General features: G+C 39.3%; 1 protein-coding gene across 1 annotated transcript in view; it reads right to left on the bottom strand.

Annotated features, from left to right (window-relative positions):
* Positions 1–21,104, bottom strand: part of KCNN2 (potassium calcium-activated channel subfamily N member 2) — a 95,465-nt gene that overhangs the window by 61,827 nt on the left and 12,534 nt on the right. Inside the window, exon 3 of the mRNA XM_024200647.2 lies at positions 11,232–11,650. Coding sequence (XP_024056415.2) covers positions 11,232–11,650 — 419 coding nt within the window. The remainder of the gene's footprint in view (positions 1–11,231; positions 11,651–21,104) is intronic.

Here is a 21,104-nt window from a genome sequence, read left to right as displayed (position 1 = left end):
CTTATTATTGTCTGTAATGAAAGGTATAAAGGTTTGCTGTAATTGTTTACCTGTAGAGAGACCTGCTTAGCTCTCTCCCTCTGCGCAATTGTGAGAGAAAATAAAGTATCTGACTTGCTGTACCCAAACAAAAAGTGAGAACTCTGTTATTCTCCGACACTACACTGGCAAAAGTATTAAGCATAGACCTGCACTGACTCTCAGCCAGTAAAAGCACCCATTCCTATAGCCCACTCCCTATTACACAGATTCTCCTGTTCTAAATTTTGAATGTGTTTGGCCATTTGGTTTTGGGAACTGGGCAATGGATTATCTTTGCTACACATTTATATGTAGCTTTATCTATAGCTGTTTTGCAGTACAACAGGAAACCTACTTCAATTCAGTGATTCCACCCCATAAACACAAGGGGTCAAGTCTGTTAACAGTCTATCCAGCTTGACAACACTTATTCCCCAGACCCAGTGGTAACCATTAACTGAAGGTGACATTACTGGTTCAAATATCAAACACTTATGTCCAAAACTATTTTAGGACTGGTCTTCACACAAGATGCACTGATTTAACTGCACTGGTTGCAGACCCCTTGTGCAGGGGCACCATTTGCTATGGGGCAAAGGAGGCAGTTGGTCTCTCTCACCCCCCCCCCTCCAGTCTGGACTTTTCATAGGTCTATATGTTCTATTATGTCTTCCATGTTTTGCCCCTCATCCTCATCTCTCCCCCACCCCCTGAAATTTGCAAGATAAAACATTTGTGATTATATTGTATTTGGTAACAGAACTTGGCACCTCCCACTCCCAATTTTTTTTTTCTGAAATGATGTCCCTGCCATTGTGTGGACATTCTTAAATGGGTTTAAAAGTGCCTTTTATTGATATAGCTTAAGTTGATTCCTTATTTTAACTGCTTCAACTTTTGTGTGCAGACAAGGCATTAGGGTTACTTCTTAACACATTAGCCACAGAAATAACTGACATCTGCAAGATTACTTAGGGCAAAGGTTATAAAAATCTTTGGTTGATTTTGAAATTTTCAAGGTAAAAATCAGCAATGCAGTTTCAGTACATAAAATAACATCAAAAGCAAGGAGATGTAAGGAGTCCACAAAGCTGGAAAAGAAATCAAACTAAACTAGCAAACTGCATATTACTGCAATCTTGATTTAAAAGAGGGATTCTCATGCAAGGAAGAGAAACAATGTACTTTTTCAGTATTCCCTTCATATAAGTATCAGTGTTTGAAGCATATGAAATTTCTCCTACAAACCCCAGTTTCTCCTACAGCTGAACTATGCAGTTAGGGCACAGGGTTAAATTCTACTCTCATATTAAAGTTAATGTATAAATATCTAAGGACAGAAGTTGGTCCACAACCCCCCAATCTGCTACCACAGAAATGATTACTATGTTACAAATGTTATATTCTTTTTTGCAGCTTACAAACTAGGTCAAGTAGCAGGAGAAAACAGATGGTAAAGCCTAAGATCCCCCCATTTGAATGTAAAACTCTTTCCTAAATTAAGAGGCAACAAAAAATAAAGATTAAAAAAAAGTGAAAGATTGTACTGAAGCATAAATCAGTTTACCATGTATATTCTACAGTTTTTCCTCAAGGATAGAGTCCTTCTGAGGCAAGACGCTGCACTATTAAGAATATTTCACTTTAAAAGCAGTCAAAACAATTTAAGTTATACATTACAAAGGAAAAAAATTCTGCTTTGACACTAAAATTTGTCTTCGTTTGAAAGCAGACTTCGGAGATTATAACGTTGACTTTGAACACTGAATAAGGATATTATAGGAACACACACAATTTCCAATTTCCTGTAAAAAACAGTATCAGACCACCTTTCTTTCTATGGGAGGAAGGTCAACATCTATATCATGTTTTGAAGAATCCAAATTAAACCAGACTTTTTTTGTCCTTGAAAGCAACTGTGCACTTCTCTGTTTCACACTCTTGTGGTTTGATAATGAAGCACTTGTGATTTTGCTCACCTGCTGTTTTGAGGCCCCAGAAACTTCTAGGTGATTTGGTCCTGATTCTACATGAATTTATACAAGTGAAATTAGGAGTAGAACTGTGGGAATAACTGATTTTTCTGTTTATCAGTTCCAAACAATAAAAAAAAAAAGATTTAATTTTAAATCAACCCAAAAGGGGGCGGGGAGGGAAGAGTGTTTGGTGTTTTTTGTTTGTTTGTTTGTTTTTTTTGCTATTCAAAAAGCTGGGGGGGAGAATTTTTTTGGTGATAAAAAAGTATTCTAATTTGAGGAATTTTTAAACCTTAAAAAAAAAAAAAAAGGCAAATGAAATTTACAAAACTGTTGTAGTAGTACCACCCTTTATGCTCTATAGCCCATCAGTTAAAGCACTCACCTAGGCTATGGGTTCAAGTCCCTCCTTGGCCTGGAGTGGAAAAGGGATTTGAACCTACATCTCTTATGTCCCAGGAAAATACCCTAGCCACTGGGCCAGAGCGTATTCTATGGCTGGTCTCACAATCTCTCCTGCTGAAGTTATTCCATTTCAAATAACTAATTAATATTCATTAGAGCAGGAATTATAATCCAGGTCCCCTACTTTCCTATACACACCCTCAGGTGAGTGCCCATGCCACCAAGCCATAGAGTCATTGTCACTCAGTCTGGCCCAATAAATATTGAAGTACTTCATGCAAAGTAGAACAACTTCAGTAGGAGATATTGAGAGCGATTTACTGCAGAATACCCCATAGCCCAGTGGTTAGTACAATTTGCTTGAAAATTGACACAAATTCACAAAATGTTTCAGCCAGCTTGCATCTGCATTTTTCAGACAGAAAAAAAAATCAGACAAGTTTTGCACAGCTCTAATCAGGAGTAACGTCAATAAAATCAATACAGTTACACAAGCATAAAAACAATGCAAGTAAAAGGAGATTCAGGCCCCAAAGGATTTTCCAGCTTTAGTTGGATTAAACTAAAAAATAAAAACAGAGACATTATTTTAACCAGTTATAAAATCTCCTGCACTTAAATATTAAAGAAAGAAAAAAAAATTTTTTTAGGTAGCTGCTGTGTTGGATATGCCATTTTTTGGATTGGTTAAAGGCTGACATTGCCCTGGTTCACTAACACCTTTCCCTGAGATTTTGTAAAGAGAGAATGTTACTCACTGACACATTACTCCTTTCTTTGTGATCTTCCATTATAGTGAAAGTAATTCCATAAATCAAGGCTAACAGAAGAACATGTCAGTGCAAAGTGTTCTAATTCATATTCCACAAAGTTCTGGCAAAAACCACAACCATCATCGCTCCAGAAAATAATCAAGGGAAGAATCTAAGACAGAGTGGAGTCAAATTCACCATTAGTATGAACTGGTGCATCTCCATTGCCTCCACTAAAGGTACATGAATTCTTCCCCCTTCAGGCTGTGCAACAACATGGTACATAGTTATTTTCCTTTAGCATTACACTGAAGGTCAGTTTCTTCCCTGGATCAGCTACACTGTGTTGGGTATGGGCCTTCCAGGATTTATCTGCCCCCAAACAGGTTGTGTATACCATACAAGGGTAGAGCTTCAGTGATAACACCCCTTACGTTTGTATTGTTGTTTTGTAAAACAATATTGTTAGTGCCTACTAGTAACTTTCACAAATGGAAAGGACAGTTACATAAATGGTTACATCTATTTTTAGCCCCTTGAAGTGTAAATATTTAAAAAGCACTACAACTTACACTTACAGTAATTAACATTCACTCTGCAACATCCAAAACTAAAGTTGGAATGAAAAGAAAAATATTTGATCATTCATAGCATTGGAACAGAGTCATAAATCAAGGTGATAATAGGGCACGTTTGATCATTGTTGTAATGAATATTTTATGATTACTTTTACAACCATTGAAGAAACCTGATCACAAGTAATGTGTTTCAATTTCAATCAAACCAAAAGGAAATAAGAGATTCTGCATTGAATGGACAGTGATGATAAAAATAAGACGAAGAGAGAAGAACAGTGGCTGTCGGTAGCTGAAAGAGCAATGGAACGAGCTATGTTGGGAATTTCCCTTCTGGATCGTATCCCAAATGAAATGATTAGAGAACGCAATGGTGTGAAAGATATTATCATGGAAAGCAGATATAATAAGATATGACGGGCGGGCCACATAGCACGGTTCACGGACAATAGGTGGACCACAATCATTACTGAGTGGTACCTGCGAGAACAGAAAAGACCACCTGGTCGGCCTCCAAGAAGATGGGAAGATGACATTGTTAAACGTTTCAGACAAACATGGAGAAGAAACGCAAGAATACGAGAAGAATGGAGGATGTGTTGTGATCAGCGCAGTCTTAACGACAGCTGAAGACCAATCGATCCAGGTTATCCAGGTGATAAAAATAAGAGAACAATTTCTTTCATATTCTTTTTGACATTGTTTAGACAGGTTAGCTGAAAAACCCCCTGCTCAAAGCAGGACCAAACCCCAGACAGATTTTTACCCCAGTTCCCTAAATGGCCCCCTCAAGAACTGAACTCACAACCCTGGGTTTAGCAGGCTAATGCTCAAACCACTGAGCTGGTGCCTTTCTCATTATCCTCACATCCTACAGACCTGCCTCACTCCAAGAACCATAGTGTCCTCTTCATGACAGCTCTCAAGCCGGGTCACCATCCGTGTTTCCCACTTCCAGGGTTACCCCAAAGTCTTTCTATGCAAACAGACTCAGGCAGTCTTCTTCTGTGATGCCCTGATGATGCCACTTCCCCAGTGGCCAGTAGGGGAACCCAGGCCTGAAGTCGACGTATTTAGATCTACTTTCCGCGGTGTCTTCACTACGGTGAGTCAACTGCTGACGCTCCCCCGTCGACTATGCCTGCGCCTCTTGGCCTGGTGGAGTACAGGAGTTGACGGGAGAGTGCTCGGGGATCGATTTATTGCATCTAGACTAGACGCGATAAATCGATCCCCACTGGATCGATCGCTGCCCGCCGATCCAGCCAGTAGTGAAGACATACCCTTAGACATTAAAGGGAAAAGGAAGAAAGGGTAATAGTTCGAGAGAGACAAGAGGAGAGAGACAAGAGGGGCAAAGAGTGGATTTGTTTTAAGATGGGAGAGACTAAAGCATGTTTGTATTGTGAAGGGAAAGAGCTAGAGAAGAATGAGAGGTTAAGGAGAAGAGTAAAGGGACGGATGAGATAAGAGTGGGTGTAAGACATAAGAGTTGGGTTGGAGTCACTGAGGCAAATGGGTGATTAGAGGAGGAGAGCAGCAAAGAAACTTCTGCCTCTGTGACAGGAAAGAAGGAGGAGAGATATAGGAGGAGAAGGAAAGGCAATGTGAGGGGAGGAGGAAGATTTGGATGAAACTTGTGAGAACCTGTGCAGAAAGGGAGGTGGAGGCCAGATCTTAACATCACTATCAACTAGACTGCAAGATCTGCAGGGCAGGGAATAGATTTTACTGCATATATGTCCGGAGGATTATAAATATAATGGGGCCCCAATCCTGATTAAGGCATCTGGGAGCTACTGTAATTCACGTAACTTCAATCTCTCTGGTAAACATCTATATTAAAGTCTTTAAAAATAGATAGATAGCCCATGCAGAAAACAGGGGTCTACTCAGTTTACCATATGATATTAGTTTTGGTAGTACACATTACTGCCTAATGTGGCATTCTGCTTTATATGAATACTTTAGGACACATTTCCCTCTCACACCAGCAAACGATATTGGGCACAAGTCATGAGGAAATTAGATATCTAAATAACTTTTCATTTTCAATGAGAGTTTAGAGGCTTGACATGTCTGAGTTGTCAGTATGAAAAAAGGGATTCTTAGATTTCCAGAATTTGCCTCACACTTACGATTTCTAAGTTTCCTGTAGAAACCTTTGAGATGACATCTGATTTCCAGAAAATAAGGTACACAGAAGTTCATGTATTTGTAGAAAAATGAAAGAATGTACAGCAAGTACAGAGGAAGTCCAACTGAACACAAAAAGAGAGCAAACAAATATTTGAGTTAAATCAAGGACAGAACAGGACAGAACAGAATCTGAATGAGAAAAATGATGACATAAGCTTCTTTGTCTGAAATGGCTTCACAGTCAAAAAAGTCAAAAGAGAGACACACAAAAGCAAACAAGGTGCCAATATCATTTGTAAGAAAAATGTAGTGGACCCAATTCTGCTCTCAGTTAAACTGCTGTTAATTCAGAGAAACTCCAACGAAGGGAATGGAGCTACTCTGGACATACAGCAGTGTAAATGAGGGCAGAATTTGGCTCAGAATCTTTTTACAGAGACGTGCTGGAATATATGCATAGAATATTATAGTTACGGCTGCAACCAGCATTCCATTTTAAGCTCTCTTTTTGATCCTCCTTGTGCCGGGAAAAATAATCTCTTTTCAGCGTGAAATAAAGGGGTTTTTACTTTAAATTTTTTTAAGTTTGAAGCAAATTTGCCAAGCCATTTTTCAATTATAAAATACTAAAAATTTAATGTGTTTCTAACTTTTTTGTGGAGGTAGAAGATATTTATATTTCACCTTTTGTAACTGACTGACTGCCGGAATGAAGAGCCATTTCAGCAACAATTGAAAGATCACTATGATGGAGACAGTAAAAAACTATTAGTTTCACACTTGAATAATGGACCCTGTAAGCAAATGCATTCATGAGTGTTGTAGATTAAGAGTCACATATCTCAAAAAGACAAATGAAAAATTAAGCATTTCTTGGGTTGGGCCAGATAAAACTAAGATATATTTTAGGGAGCACATTCATGACAGACAGCTGTGCATCAAACTGATACCTGCTGGTGCGGTGTAGGTATTCAACACTATGCCACATTTGCAGCCCTAGAAACCACAAGCAATCAGTCAGGTTTCCAGGGCTGCATATATGGCAAAGACTTGAATACCTCCACCATGCTCATCTTCTATGTTTCTTTTGCCAGATTATCCTGGAACGTTGCTAGACTGCCTACACTCAGTACACATTACCTGCCTGCTCTCATTTTCATTCATACCTAATGCCCTCAAGGATGACCTTAAGCTGCATCCTGTAAAATGTCTCATGCACACACCAACACAAAGGATGCCACCCACTATTGTTAATTTGCTGAGAGCTGACACTATGCTCAGTGCCATACAAAACATTGAGGAAGACAGTTCCTGCTCAAAAAGTGTTTAGACTAAGTCAAGCCAAAGGATAGTCAAAGCAATGACTAATCTAGAGACAGAGGTTTCCTTCCCAACCATGAATATTCCCACTCAAACCTATCCATCACATTTCCATGAGGTCTATGATGTGACAGTCTCCAGAGTCCCAATGGGACAACCGATTGGCCAAACAGTTTAAACCAAATAGGACTGGTTACTAGGCAGTCATTCAGCTGCTGCTTCTGTTGTTAACATGAGTACTCAGGATTTTACAGCACTTACATGAAAATCTGTTATGCCTTTTCTGTTTGCCATTAGCTATTCCTGGCTATGCATAAACCTTCATGAGTGCTTTGGAATGGGATGATAAAGTCTAATATGCATTCCATGATTTTTATTAATTTTTTGGTGAGACCTGTCTCCATTCACACTATTTTGCACTAACTGGAATAGTCAGGCAAATTGATATGAAGATATACAGTCACAGAAACAATAAAACAACTTGCTATAACACTTTATCGACCACTGTGTCTGTAGGAGAATTAGTGATATTTGTGGAACAGAACAGTTACTTTTTCTTTATTTCATTATCTCTCATCAGGAAAATAAATCAAAATCCTGACAGAGTTTTAATTTCTGCTGAATAAGAATCTGTCCCGTCCCCCCAAAAAAACAATTAAAATGTTAGACTGCCATGTATAATGCCAAGTAAAACTATAAATTCTTTCTAATTGTAATGTTTATTTTCTGACACACGTAAAACAACCTACTAGAATAAAGGTTCTCTCTACTTATGATGGAAAAATCAACTTAAGTAAATGAAACATGTGGTTATCTGTGTAAATTTTTGCTAGGGAGTGAATCAAGCCCATTAAATATGGTTTCAGATCCATCCTCTATCTGGGGATTATAACTGCACTAACCTCAGAATGGACTCAATGATCTAAATTGTCTTTTCCATCTCTAACTACTATTATAACTATGAATATATACAAGAAGATGACGTTGGTTTAAAAATAGACACACCTTTTAGCATTCTGTGCCTGTGGCACTTTCTTACCGTACTTCATTACAGAGTGAGGAGCCACAATTTTTTAAATGTGACTAATTAGTAACTGGGCCAGTGCAGTTCTTCTATGAAGCATAATCCCTCCAGGAGAAATACGAAGTGTAATGTGCAGGAAATTGGCCATGCAACTCCCATTAATGATAGGAAATGAGTATCCAATTCCCCATGCATTAGGCCAGAGCTTTTAAAATTCATAATTACTAACAATAAGGAGCCAAACTAATCTCTCATTTAACTCTACTGAAGGAAGTGCAGTTACACCAAGTATAAAGTTAACCCTAGGACTACTGTATGTTGATCTGGTGTTTTTTTAAATAAATAAATAAATAAAATCAGTGAATGATCCCGCCTGGTATCTCCATTCATTATAGTGAATTCAAGAGTTGCAAATGAAATTAAAAATTCACAAATTCTGTCATTGGTTTTGCAGAGAATAAGACAAGTCACAGTCATGATATATTTGCAGTTTTGTCTGAGTGCAATGGAACTAGATCACATTAGCAAAAGTATTCACATGCTTAAGTGCTTTTCAGGAACCTCACTGTTCTCATTCAGTACCTTTCTTCTTGACAAAAACTGGCTTTATCATAGTCTGTTTTGAATATTCATTTAATACAGAGCAAATAATAGAGTGATTCAATAATAATTAAATTACAGTATATTCAAAAACAATGGTGTTAAGTAGAGTTGAATCTGCTCAGCTCCTCTTGGGAGGCTACTGGAAGGTGTCCCAATTGAAGTGAAATTGGAGGCAATATGACAAAAAAAGGACAAAATTGGTGAAAAATTAATTATGTTTGAAGTTTATTGTTAACATATTCAGGAGGAGAAACTGACTTTTAATAAATAAAACATATTAATAATAATTTGTTATACCTGTCCCAGCTGAGGGGACTATTTTGATAGACAATAACTAACGTTTGTAGTGTTGTAGCCACAATGGACCCAGGAACTGAGACAGACAAGGTAGGTGAGGTAATATCTTTTATTGGACCATCTTCTCTTGGTGGAAAGTACAAGTGTCTTCTGAAGAAAAGCTCTGTAGTGGTCAAAAGCTATACCGCCAACCCAAGTTGGTCCAATAAAAGATATTACCTCATCTACCTTGTCTCTGTCAATAAATAATATGATATATGATCCTTAGCATGGTGTTTCAGAATATACTCTGATGACGAGCTATTCCTGGCATCACATGTTATACACTGTACATCTTCACCACAGCACTTGGATCATTGACAATCCAGAGGAACATACTATATCACACTTCATTCCACTGTTTTTCAGTTCTGAGGTTTTTAAACAGGGAAGACTGTGATAACAAGATAACTTCCATATTCGGTTTATAAAATTTGCCACTTTTCCCCTTATCTAACTGAGTGGAGATGTGACAAGCAACTTTCAAAAACAACATGTCTACAGCAATTGACTGCCAGAAAGCAATTGCAAAATTGCTTTCAAAATGGGCATATAGGCAAAGGGCTACAGAGTGATCACCAACTGATAGTGGAAATCTTGGAAATATTTTGAAGAAGGTATTCCACCATGAGTAATTGAGGGTATTTCAGTGTAAGGCCTGAGAACCACATCAGATATCAAATCTTTCAGAGATTCTTCCTAACTGCTTCAATCAAATGGTCCTGTTCTACCTGTTCTCAGTCACGCACTCACTCGAATCCACAGTAGTCAGAAGTTACCCTGCTCATTTCTTTTTGTAAGTGGTATTTTTGAGAAATCAGATTTGATGGTGTCACTACTGATACTGATTTGTTCTGTGCCTGTTCAACGTCCATTGGTTGCTGAAGCTTGAAACATAAGTTAACAAAATATCAGGCTATCAAGTGCACTTTTTCTGGACTTCAGAAAAAAGTGTCAACCACTATAACTCCTACCTCTTTCCTCTATTGTTATATTTGTATTTCTACCAAAGTAAATCAAGTATTTGTAAATACACCTCTACCCCAATATAACGCGATCTGATATAATACGAATTCGGATATAACACGGTAAAGCAGCGCTCCGAGGTGGAGGGGGGCAGGGCTGCGCACTCCGGCGGATCAAAGCAAGTTTGATATAACACGGTTTCACCTATAACGCGGTAAGATTTTTTGGCTCCCGAGGACAGCGTTATATCAGGGTAGAGGTGTATAAACGATATGCATTCAACCTAACCAAAATAAAAAGATCTCTGTCAATAGAATATATTGGGATTACACCTTTGATTTTTCATTTTCACTAAAGGGCACTAGAATTATGAGAGTTTTTGGAATCAACTTTTTACTGGCTTTTCCGATTACTGATTTACACCATTGCCAATAACTGTAGTAAGCCATAAGCTAAAATGACTGAGACCTAATATTAATACAGAAATTTAAAGACTATTATTAAAAGTAATGTTTATGGCACTCATGTTCCACTATCCACTTTAATGTTCTAGGCTACTCATAATAAAGCACTCAGATAAAATTAGAATGAAGTAAAAAACTCACATCACAATGCTATGGGAGAAATCTCTGACAATTTAAACATCCCTTTCAAAGGCCTTTGAGGTCAAGAGATAAAGTATTCCAGAGAGCCATGATACAAAAAGCACAATTCAGCTAACAATCAACATGCCCCCAGCAGGGCTGGTTCTAACTTTTTTGCAGCCGCAAGCAAAAAAAAAAACCCCCCCCCCAACCCAAAACAACCCCCCCCCCCAAACCCCCCCCCCCCAACCAAAAACCACCCCCCCCCCCGCGCCGCCCCGCTGAACCAAAAACAACAACAAAAAAACCTGAGCGCCGCCCCCCCACCCCAAGATTGGCCGCCCCTTACAAGGTGCCGCCCCAAGTACGTGCTTGGTTGGCTGGTGCCTGGAGCCGGCCCTGGCATCCAGGTACTGGAAGCCTCACTCCTCAACATAAGAGAATGAGATAATATCCAAGAGATTAGAAGAAAAACACTTTGTAAGACATTTACATTTCTTAAATATATATAAAAGGAAAAAGAAACTTACCTTTCACAAGCTCGGACAGTCCATGCAGCAATTATCCATAATGAGATACTAAAAACCAACAATACAGTTCCCGGACATATTGTCATTAAAGTCTTCATAACAAAACGTGTATTGAAGTTTATCTTATTTAGTGCTCCAATGCTTCTAGATGAGGCATCTGTGAAAAGTTTGCTATGCAAAAGCATAACTCTGGCAATAAGATATAGTCTTAAGAACATTGGTATAGATAAAATAATATCCACATCAGCTGTTGCTGTGGATGGAGTATAGGAGAAGGCAAGCCGGGCTGTCCAGGTGAATGTATAGTTCCCAGGTATGGGATGTATAGCACACACCAGTATTTCCAAGCAGATGAAGAAAATACGCTCGTAAGTCATGGCTATTCTCCAGTCATCTGCTCCGTTGTCCACCATGAACAACTGAAATAATAAAATATAAGGTCTACTTTAGTAAAGGGTTTACAAACCTCTTTAAAAAAAACCAAACACATATGCAGTAGTTGGTCATTAGCAACATTACAACTGACAAAATTTGAAAACTGTAAATATGTCAAATACCATTTGCTAAACCATTGTGTTATGGAGTCAAAGGTATAACTAAACCAACTCAATACATAATTTTACTTAAACTAGAAAGAACTTTTATATAAAATAGAAATTGATGTAAAAGATGTTTATATAAAACTGAAGTTTACTCAAATTCTTATATCCCCTAATTGTAATTTTTGATTAAGGCCCTGCATATGCTAAGATTTCTTACATGCTTACATTTTCCTCACTGTGAGTAGTCCCATTGAAATTGATGGGCTACTCACAGTATGTAAAGTTCAGAATGTACAGAAGCTTTATCAGGATTGTGGCCACATGACAAATTTTAGATACTTTCCTGCAAAGTATCAGGGGGTAGCCGTGTTAGTCTGTATCTACAAAAACAACGAGTCTGGTGGCACCTTAAAGACTAACAGATTTATTTGGGCATAAGCTTTCGTGCGTAAAAACCATCTGAAGAAGTGAAAGCTTATGCCCAAATAAATCTGTTAGTCTTTAAGGTGCCACCAGACTCCTTGTTGTTTTTCCTGCAAAGCTTACTCATATGCTTAACTGCAGCACATGAGTAGCCTCAATGAGTTCAGCAAGCCTGATCACATGCTGAAAGTTATACATGCTGCATGAATAAGCCTTTGCAGGATCGGAGGGGCCTTTAGCACAAAAGGTATCAGATACTTCACTATATTTTATCAACTGTCACCTCCCAAACTTTTCTAAATAAATACCAAACCAAACAAAAAATTCACTCTGGGAATGGGAAAAAATTGATAATTATGATATTGAGTTAAAATATTTCACATACAATAAACAACCTTATGGCATCTCCTTTCTTTCACGATCCTAACTGGCTAAGTCCTTCCACAGGCAGACCTCCCACTGATTTGAATTGGAACTATTCAAGGAAGAACTGCAGAACCAGGTTCTATGAGCAGCTTTGCAAGAGGGAAAATAATCCATTACACTAGCAGTGTTTCATCAGTGATAACATCCCACCATGAGGCAGAAAAAGGAATGTCTGGTACTGCAAATATAGTCTGAACCAAGCTTTTCACTACGTGGGCAGTATGTAAAACTCCTTTCCATAGCTGAAAGATGAGAATCCTTCCTAACTAAGGTTGTTAGTTTTTTTTAAATCACATTATTAGGAATTTTTAAGCTGATTTTTAAATACCACAATAAATTTCTAAAAGGAAGCTGCAGGAGGACTATGAACATGTGAATGGTATCCTAAACAATGTACAGTGCCTTGCAAACTCTTCTTCACTGTCAGTGTCCTCGAGCAATCTCACCTCTCTTCACAAATCAAGAGTTTAAATGGTCGCCTGAACTTCCTGTATTAATTCTTACAGACTGCAAATACACTGTACATCCTCCTAAGAATTCAATCAACTTGCAGTTTAGAAAATGCAGCTGCTCTTTGGGTTAAGACTGAGAACTATAAACTAATGCTATTACAATTGTGATGGCCACACAATTTATTTTAAAAGAAGAAATGGAAGACTACAGTTCATGAACTAACTTGGAATTGAGCAGACCATAAAATTGAAACGTTCATAATTCAAACATTCAAAATTACAGTAGGTACAGATCATAAGTTAATGTAATAATCGTTCAACAAGTGTACATAACAAATGCAAAGAGTTCTTTGCTGTTTCACCTCTGTCTGACTTTCAACTAACTCTTTAAAAAACAACAACAACAACAACAATGAGCACAGTTCACTTATAGTTCTTAACTGTGAGAAAGGACACTTAAGAAGACAGGGGTACTTATACACCACCCCTCCAAGGCATGACACATCTGATACTATGGTGCTTTCACCAGAGCATAGGAAGGTCAATATTTCCACATGCTGAGTGCATGACCTCTGCTCATTGCTCAAGTACATAGACAAATATTTATTAATCAAGGAATAAAAATGGTTCATGTAGCTGGTTGATCACAACAATCAGGGTTCTATTGTTCAGTAATCATCTAGTGATCCATCCCGTCGCTCATTCCCAGCTTCTGGCAAACAGAGGCTAGGGACACCATCCCTGCCCATCCTGGCTAATAGCCATTGATGGACCTATCCTCCATGAATTTAACACTTTTTGGAACCCTGTTATAATCTTTTTAATTAATGCTCTTTACCTTCATCATAGATATCATTCTTATCTTTGCTTACTTCAGCACTAGCAACCAGGGCCGCCCGGGGGGGAGGGCAGGGCAAGTGGGGCAATTTGCCCCAGGCCCTGGGCCCCACAGGGGCCCCCACGAAAATATAGTATTCTATAGTATTGCAACTTTTTTTATGGAAGGGGCCCCCTAAATTGCTTTGCCCCAGGCCCCCTGAATCCTCTGGGCGGCCCTGCTAGCAACAACTAGTTGTGGTATGCCAAAGAAACTGTACAGACTAAATTCCACATAGACAACCTGTACTCAGAATATTGGTCAGTAAATTGCTCAAATACTCTTCCCAAATTATTTCAAAACCTTCTCTACAGACTTTTACCAGTTCCTCATCCACCCTTCAATTCTCACATACAATTTCCCCGGAAAATAAAGGAAATTTCTCAAGTGCCCTTGAAAAATGCAGATGAAAGGAAAATAGTAATTTATATTAGAAAGATCAGTACAGCAGGTTTACAGTGAAGAAACACTTTCTAATTATTAGTTCCATGCAGAAGTCTATATGCAACCATATTTAAAATCCATATGGTGGCAGAACTCCCACTGATTTTAATGGGAGCTTTGCCTGTGTACTGACCTCAGGATTCTGCTCTACAGTAGGAGTCTGTTCTCTCCTTATTGCTCAGGCATAACTCATTAATTTTATAGGGACTCCTAAGTTAAATACATGGTTAATCAGCACCACACCCACGTAACTCAGAGCAGAAATGTGGATTGGTTGATCACAGGATGACTATGAGCTGCCAAGGTGATGTGGCTGTGAAAAAGGCTAATGCAATCCTCGGATGCATCAGGCGAGGTATTTCCAGTAGAGATAGGGAAGTGCTAGTACGATTATACAAGGCACTGGTGAGATCTCATCTGGAATACTGTGTGCAATTCTGGTTTCCCATGTTTAAGAAAGAATTATTCAAACTGGAACAGGGGCAGAATAGGGCTACTAGCATGATCAGAGAAATGGAAAACCTACCTTATGAGAGAAACAATGAGGAGTCCGGTGGCACCTTAAAGACTGACAGATTTATTTGGGCATAAGCTTTTATAGGTAAAAAAGGCAGAGCAGACAGCAGCGGCTGCAGGCCAGGTGCCTAGCTCTGAAGGTAGTGCTGCGCCAGCAGCAGCACAGAAGTAAGGGTGGCAATGTGAAATGTGATATTTGTCACCTCTTTTCAAAGCAGACTTAGCTCCCCATTGCCACCCTTACTTCTGCGCTGCTGCTGCCACCCCATGGCTGACAGCTGGAGCCCCACCAACTCCCACTGAGGGATTGGTGGGGGGCGGGGGGAGAAGGTGAGTCCGAGCGCAGGTGGCGGGGCTCTGGATGTCAACCCTGGGCTCCAGCTGTCAGTCCTAGGGTGGTGGGGCTCCAGCTGTCCACTTTATCCCCCGCTCCCAGATGTGCATGACCTTTCTGCACAAGCCTCAGCCACCCAGGGCTGACAGCCAGAGCTCTTAAAAAAAAATAATCACACATCTCGCGCCTCCCTTGACACATTTCCACACCTCCTTTAAGAGGCCCACCCCATAGTCTGAGAATCACTGATTTGTAGGTCATCCAGGGTCTGTTCTTCTCCCTTCCTAAGCCTGGAGAGATTGTCGAAATTACTGAGGGCTGCTGGACTCCAGCATGGTTGACAGGAACAAGTCTTGGATACAAATCTGCATGGCACAGAAATTAGGAATTTCTTTTTATTTTGTCTAATTTTGTATAAGGTCATTGTGAATCCAACACTTACTGCATGACAAAACAAAAAGAGGTGAATCAACATATAACCCAGCAGTGACACAGCACCTTAAAAATACTCCTGTAATATATTTTTGCTTATTTTGCATATAAGAGCTTGTTACCTACATACAGGGGTAGGGACAAACTTTTCACTGGGCCACTAAAAATGTGTCCACAAACTCTTGTTGGTATAACCACCTGTATGCATGAAACACATCATTTGTTCAAATCGGGTAATTAGACAAGCAAATACATTATTTGCATGCATAAATGCCTAATTTGCTTGTAAAAATCTCAAATTAAGGGGACAATTTGAAAATGTGTCCTTTCATGTCATCATGAAAACAATTTTCTGCATGTTACTGTTTATGTAAATTTGATGCCATTAAATGAAATTATACAAAGTGAGTTTTCCATGAATGTCAACATCCTGTGGTTCTCCTATGAATACTATATAGGTCGGCATATGCATAGGAAACCTCACGGTGAGGCAAGTAATGGTGCTAGTGATTCAGTAGGTGGCACACTTCCATTTGAGACAGTAATAAGCCACTTCTCCTGGCACACACTTAGAGAGGTGCTGTCATTTAGATGAAACATTAAGTTGAGGTCTGACCACTTGTGGTCATTTTGGAAATCTGGTCCACACATGGAGGGCCAAGGTCTGCAAATAAAAATGCACCCAGAATTCTATGCTTAGTTATTATGTGTGTATACACATTGGCAAATGTGCATGCAAATAGCTAAACAGGTGTTTTAAGTAACATGTGCATAGTTGTCCGACTTGTGCATACATTTAAATACATGGTCCTGGGCCGTTTTGAAAATCTAGCCCAAATATGTCTTGGTACATTTTGCAAAAGAAGAGATATTAATCAGGGTGTCCTGATCACACTACAGTTAAGGCTTCTTTCTGCCCACCCAAATTTCCCTTCTGTTTTCTTCACTTCTTCTCCTGAGCTGTTGTATAACAGTGATTTATACTGTTCAGCACTATGGGCTAGTCTTCACTACAGATGTAAGTCAACCTAAGTTACGCTACTTCAGTTATGTAAGTTATGTAACTGAAGTTGACGTACCTTAGGTCGACTTACAGCGGTGTCTACATTGTGCTGTGTCGACAGGAGATGCTCTCCCGGCAATTTACCTTATGCTTCTCGGGGAGCTGGAGTACAGAAGTTGATGGGAGAGTTCTCTGCCATCGACTTAGTGGGTCTTCATCAGACCCACTAAATCAACACAGCTGCATCAACCGCAGCCCTGCCAATCTAGCTGTAAGTATAGACATGGCCTATGGGCCAGAGCGTTAGCTCCATCTTTTGTCCACATGACACCTAAGACAAAGGTGGCATTAACTGCTCGCTTTCTAGAGTCCCAAGGGGCCAGTACTGCAACCAGCAATCACTGGGACATAGGGAAGCCCAAGTGATGCCATCTTTCCTCTCAAACATACCCACTGCAGGAATCAAGCGGGGTGTAGACTCTGCAACAGTGGCTCTATGCCACCCAAGAATTCCTCCACGCGAGGGGAATTGTCAAGATGCTAGATATAAAGGCTTTGCTGTAAAAAAGATGTCTTAGTGCTGCTGGGAAGATGCAACCTTACCAAAGACTGCAATTCAGTAGTGAGTTAAGTGATTCCTGTAAGTCTATAAAAATATCATGCGATCAAAGAAATTAGATGAGTTTATTAATAATAAAGAGGTGTTAGCACAAACCAAAAGTTACATTCTCCTGAATTAAAAAGGTATATCATGAGCTAATTTACTGAGTATAATTTCTTCTGGACTCTTGCTGGAATAATCATCAGTCTTAAGCATCATCATATTTGTAGTCAGTAGGGAGCTATTTATCTAGATGAGTTTTACACATCTTTCAGCCAAATCAAAGATCCAAATATAAAATCCTCCACTCAGGGATACCATCTGGATTTGTGACACTCCTTGGATCCATAAGTAAGTGACTGAATTAAGATAATACAATCAATGATCCTTTCATCAGTGGCAGTTTTAATATAGATAATTTAATTTAATATTTAATAGTATTTTTCATTTAACAGGTAAGCTAAGTGTAATTTAACACAAATGCATGGCCTGTTTCTCCCTAATGTGGGAATAAACAGTGTAATAAAATATTTTTATTTTTGTATTAAAAAGAGAAGGGAAAGGCATTTATCCATTTATGCACTTATATATAAGTTACAAACCAAGACACTGGGCTTGATTTTAGCTGCACCGAATTCATTCTCAGTACAGCTGATGAGGGATGGGGAGAAGGGGAAGCATACATAGCTTTAAACCACGTTTCTGACTCTCTTGATGTCAGGGGTTAGCAACAGCCAAAGCAGCCCACACCTCAAGTGGAGCAATCTAATAGCTGCTCCAGCTTCTGCCAGATTGTAATGGTTCCTCAGGGACTGGCAAGGATAACGCATTCTGGCCCCAACTCCCACCTGGTCCCATCACACCCCATCCCCCAATTCCACCTCTGGCCTGCTCTGAAACACCCCTACTACCAAGAAGAGAGAAGGTGGCATAGAGCCACCTATGCCAGCTTTACAACACATGACAGTGAAATCCCCAAAGAAATCCCCAACTGCCCCTTTAAGGCGGCTTTAAGTTCCCTTTGCACATCTGGAGAGATACATAATACAGGGACATAATTACATTACACTGATGATTATACTAATAAAACTCCAGAAAGAAAGGCCAAATCTCTTAGAACAAACATCATCTTGTCTTTCAGACAGATCCCTCTCCAATTTTGTCAGTGCACTAATCCAATCACCCCACTCAGTAATGTTATGGAAACATTAGTTGTGGTTCTGTAATTCATGGGAAATGGTGGCCTCAAAAATATAGGACCCCACCACCTTCCCTGAAGGCAGCTTGGCATCTCTCCCTTTGGGAACAATGGAATGAAGTGACCATTTTGAAAGTGAGCATCCTTCCTAAGAAATCTAGAGCGGTGTGTGTAAGGGAATGTGAGGGACGGGGGTTAAGAGAAGACTGTCTGAATGTGGAGATCAGAAGCTGGAGGATACTGGCCATTTCACTTTGGCTGCTTTGCACTTGTCCAGAGTGAGATAAAGCAGCCAGAACATACTGGTGAATCTGGCCCTAAAAGTTAAAATAAAGGGAAAAAAGTAAGGTTGATACGAATATATTCAAATAATTAGAAATACACATAACATGCTCTTTGGGTTTCTTGTTTACTGTTTATATATGATTTGTTTTTTAAAAATCTAAGGAACTTCCCAAATAAAACTATGTTAATTGGAGTTAAGGTTGAGAACATACCAGTAATTTAAGGGTAAAAACATTACAGGGATGTTGTAACTATATTAAAAACAAGCATTACAAATCCAAGAAATTCCGTAGATAACATTAAACTTAAAAGATATCCAAAGATGCTAAGGTATAGAAATACAGAATTAAAGCACTTTAACTCTGCTCTCTAGAAAAAGAGAAAAAAATCTGATGCATCTTTAAAAATCAGTTTTTAAATCTACTCTGGGACAACAAAGACTATTTTGCACTAAACGCAACTGTATGAATATTGTACATGCAGATTACCCCCAGATTATCTACCTTCATCCCCATCACATCGTTGGGATACTGGCACAAAGCTCCACTGACTCTCCACCCAGCTATCCAAGAGAAGCAAAAACACAGCTGCGCCTCTGTCCCCAGTTACCCAGATTATACTCAGGGCATAACCATACGGGAGCGCATACAGGGCCCTCATGCCCTCCTACTTCACTGTGCTGCTTCATACGGCAAGTTACAATCTTGCCATAAAGCAAGACTTTCAACAGCAGGGTCAGATAAATGAGGAAGCAGAGGACATGCGGTGCATTCTTTTACGTATTAAAAATGTTTTTTTCCCTGCACCATTAGTTGTGACTGAAGCTGCTGTATCAGCATAAAATAGCTTAATCCATCAACAAAATCCTTACAAACTCAAATCTATCAAGCATAAAAAAGGAAATCCCAGCCTATTCTATCAAACACCTTTTCAGCATCAAAGGTTATTGCCATTGCCTGGTTGTTGACATTTTTATTAGTGTTTAACACATCAACAAAAAGTCTAATGTTATTATTGGAATGCTTCACTTTTATCAATCCCATCTAGTTTATGTGAAGTATCCCACGAAAAAACAGGCTCTATCTAGCCTCATAGCCAATAGTTTTGCAAAAATATTGCAATCTATGTTTATAAATGAGACTGGACTGTAGTTAGAGCAACTAACCCAATCATTTTCCTCACCTTCAAGACAGAGAGATAACTGCATTTCATAATGTTTCAGGAAACTTCCTTTCCACAAACTGCATTCTGCACAGCAGCCCAGATTAGGAAAAAGCCCATTGTCTGGCAGCCCAGGAAAACCAACCAAAAAAAAAAAAAAACAGGCAGAGAGGTGAAATTTAAAATCACTTACTGCCTGCTATACAAAGTGTTTATCTGAGTTCAAACTCCTAGTTGCATTGACTAACACATCTGACCTGAGGCTGAAAATAAAAATTGCTCAGTCTCTTCTGTTTCTTTTTAAATGCCACCAAACGGCAGTAGAAAAGAGTGGTTTGCCAGCCCTGCCACTACACTGTTAGTTTTCTCCTTTGGCTCTACTCAGCCAGTAGTGTCCCACACTGCCTTTGGGAAGTAGACACATGTCCAAGTATATATGGCTACAAAATACAAATGGATAATCACACATTTTCTTATCTGACAACCAAATCTGAGATGCAGGTTGCCATTGTACAGAAATCCTTCATTTGACTTTGCTGTCTCAAACCATCTCATTTGAGAGATCACAACAAAATGGAAATTGTTCATACCAAACTGGATGCAAGACACAACTGAGTGCCATCTTGTGTTATTACAGGCTAGTCCTGAACAGGGGGCAATACAGTGCAGTACCCCAGTGGGTGGATCAGGAGAGTGACATTTTGCTATAGTAGTGACCAAAGAGAAGCTGTTCTACCATACTGAAGTTTGGATGACAGAGGATTTCTTCTCCATCAGCCTATCCTTTGTGCACAACCCAGTTACTTCAGCTGCACTCTACAGTCAAGAATTTGAGTCAGATCAGTTCCTTGCACAGAAATACTGACTGAGATGAAAAAGAGCACTAAAAGAATCAGGCCCTTATTGTGTCATAATGCCTTTTGAAGAAGAAAGTGCTAATGTCCCAAACTGATGGCTTTGTAAGATAAAAGGGCAATATGATTCCCACCCATTTATGCACTTTCATAAATGCAAACTTCTGTGGTAACATTTTGCCATGACACACCTCATGTTGGTGTGCAGCTGATAGTTTTATCCCAAATATGGGAGTAGCTAATATGGGTGATTTTCAAAAATAGCCCTTGATGTGTTGCCAGTGAAAGCTGTTTGATGGCTAACTACAAAATTTGCAAGTGCAAA

Source organism: Terrapene carolina, unplaced genomic scaffold, assembly GCF_002925995.2.
Source record: "Terrapene carolina triunguis isolate 2854851 unplaced genomic scaffold, T_m_triunguis-2.0 Scaffold69, whole genome shotgun sequence".
NCBI lineage: Eukaryota > Metazoa > Chordata > Testudines > Emydidae > Terrapene > Terrapene triunguis.
This window is presented reverse-complemented; position numbering and strand designations above follow the sequence as displayed.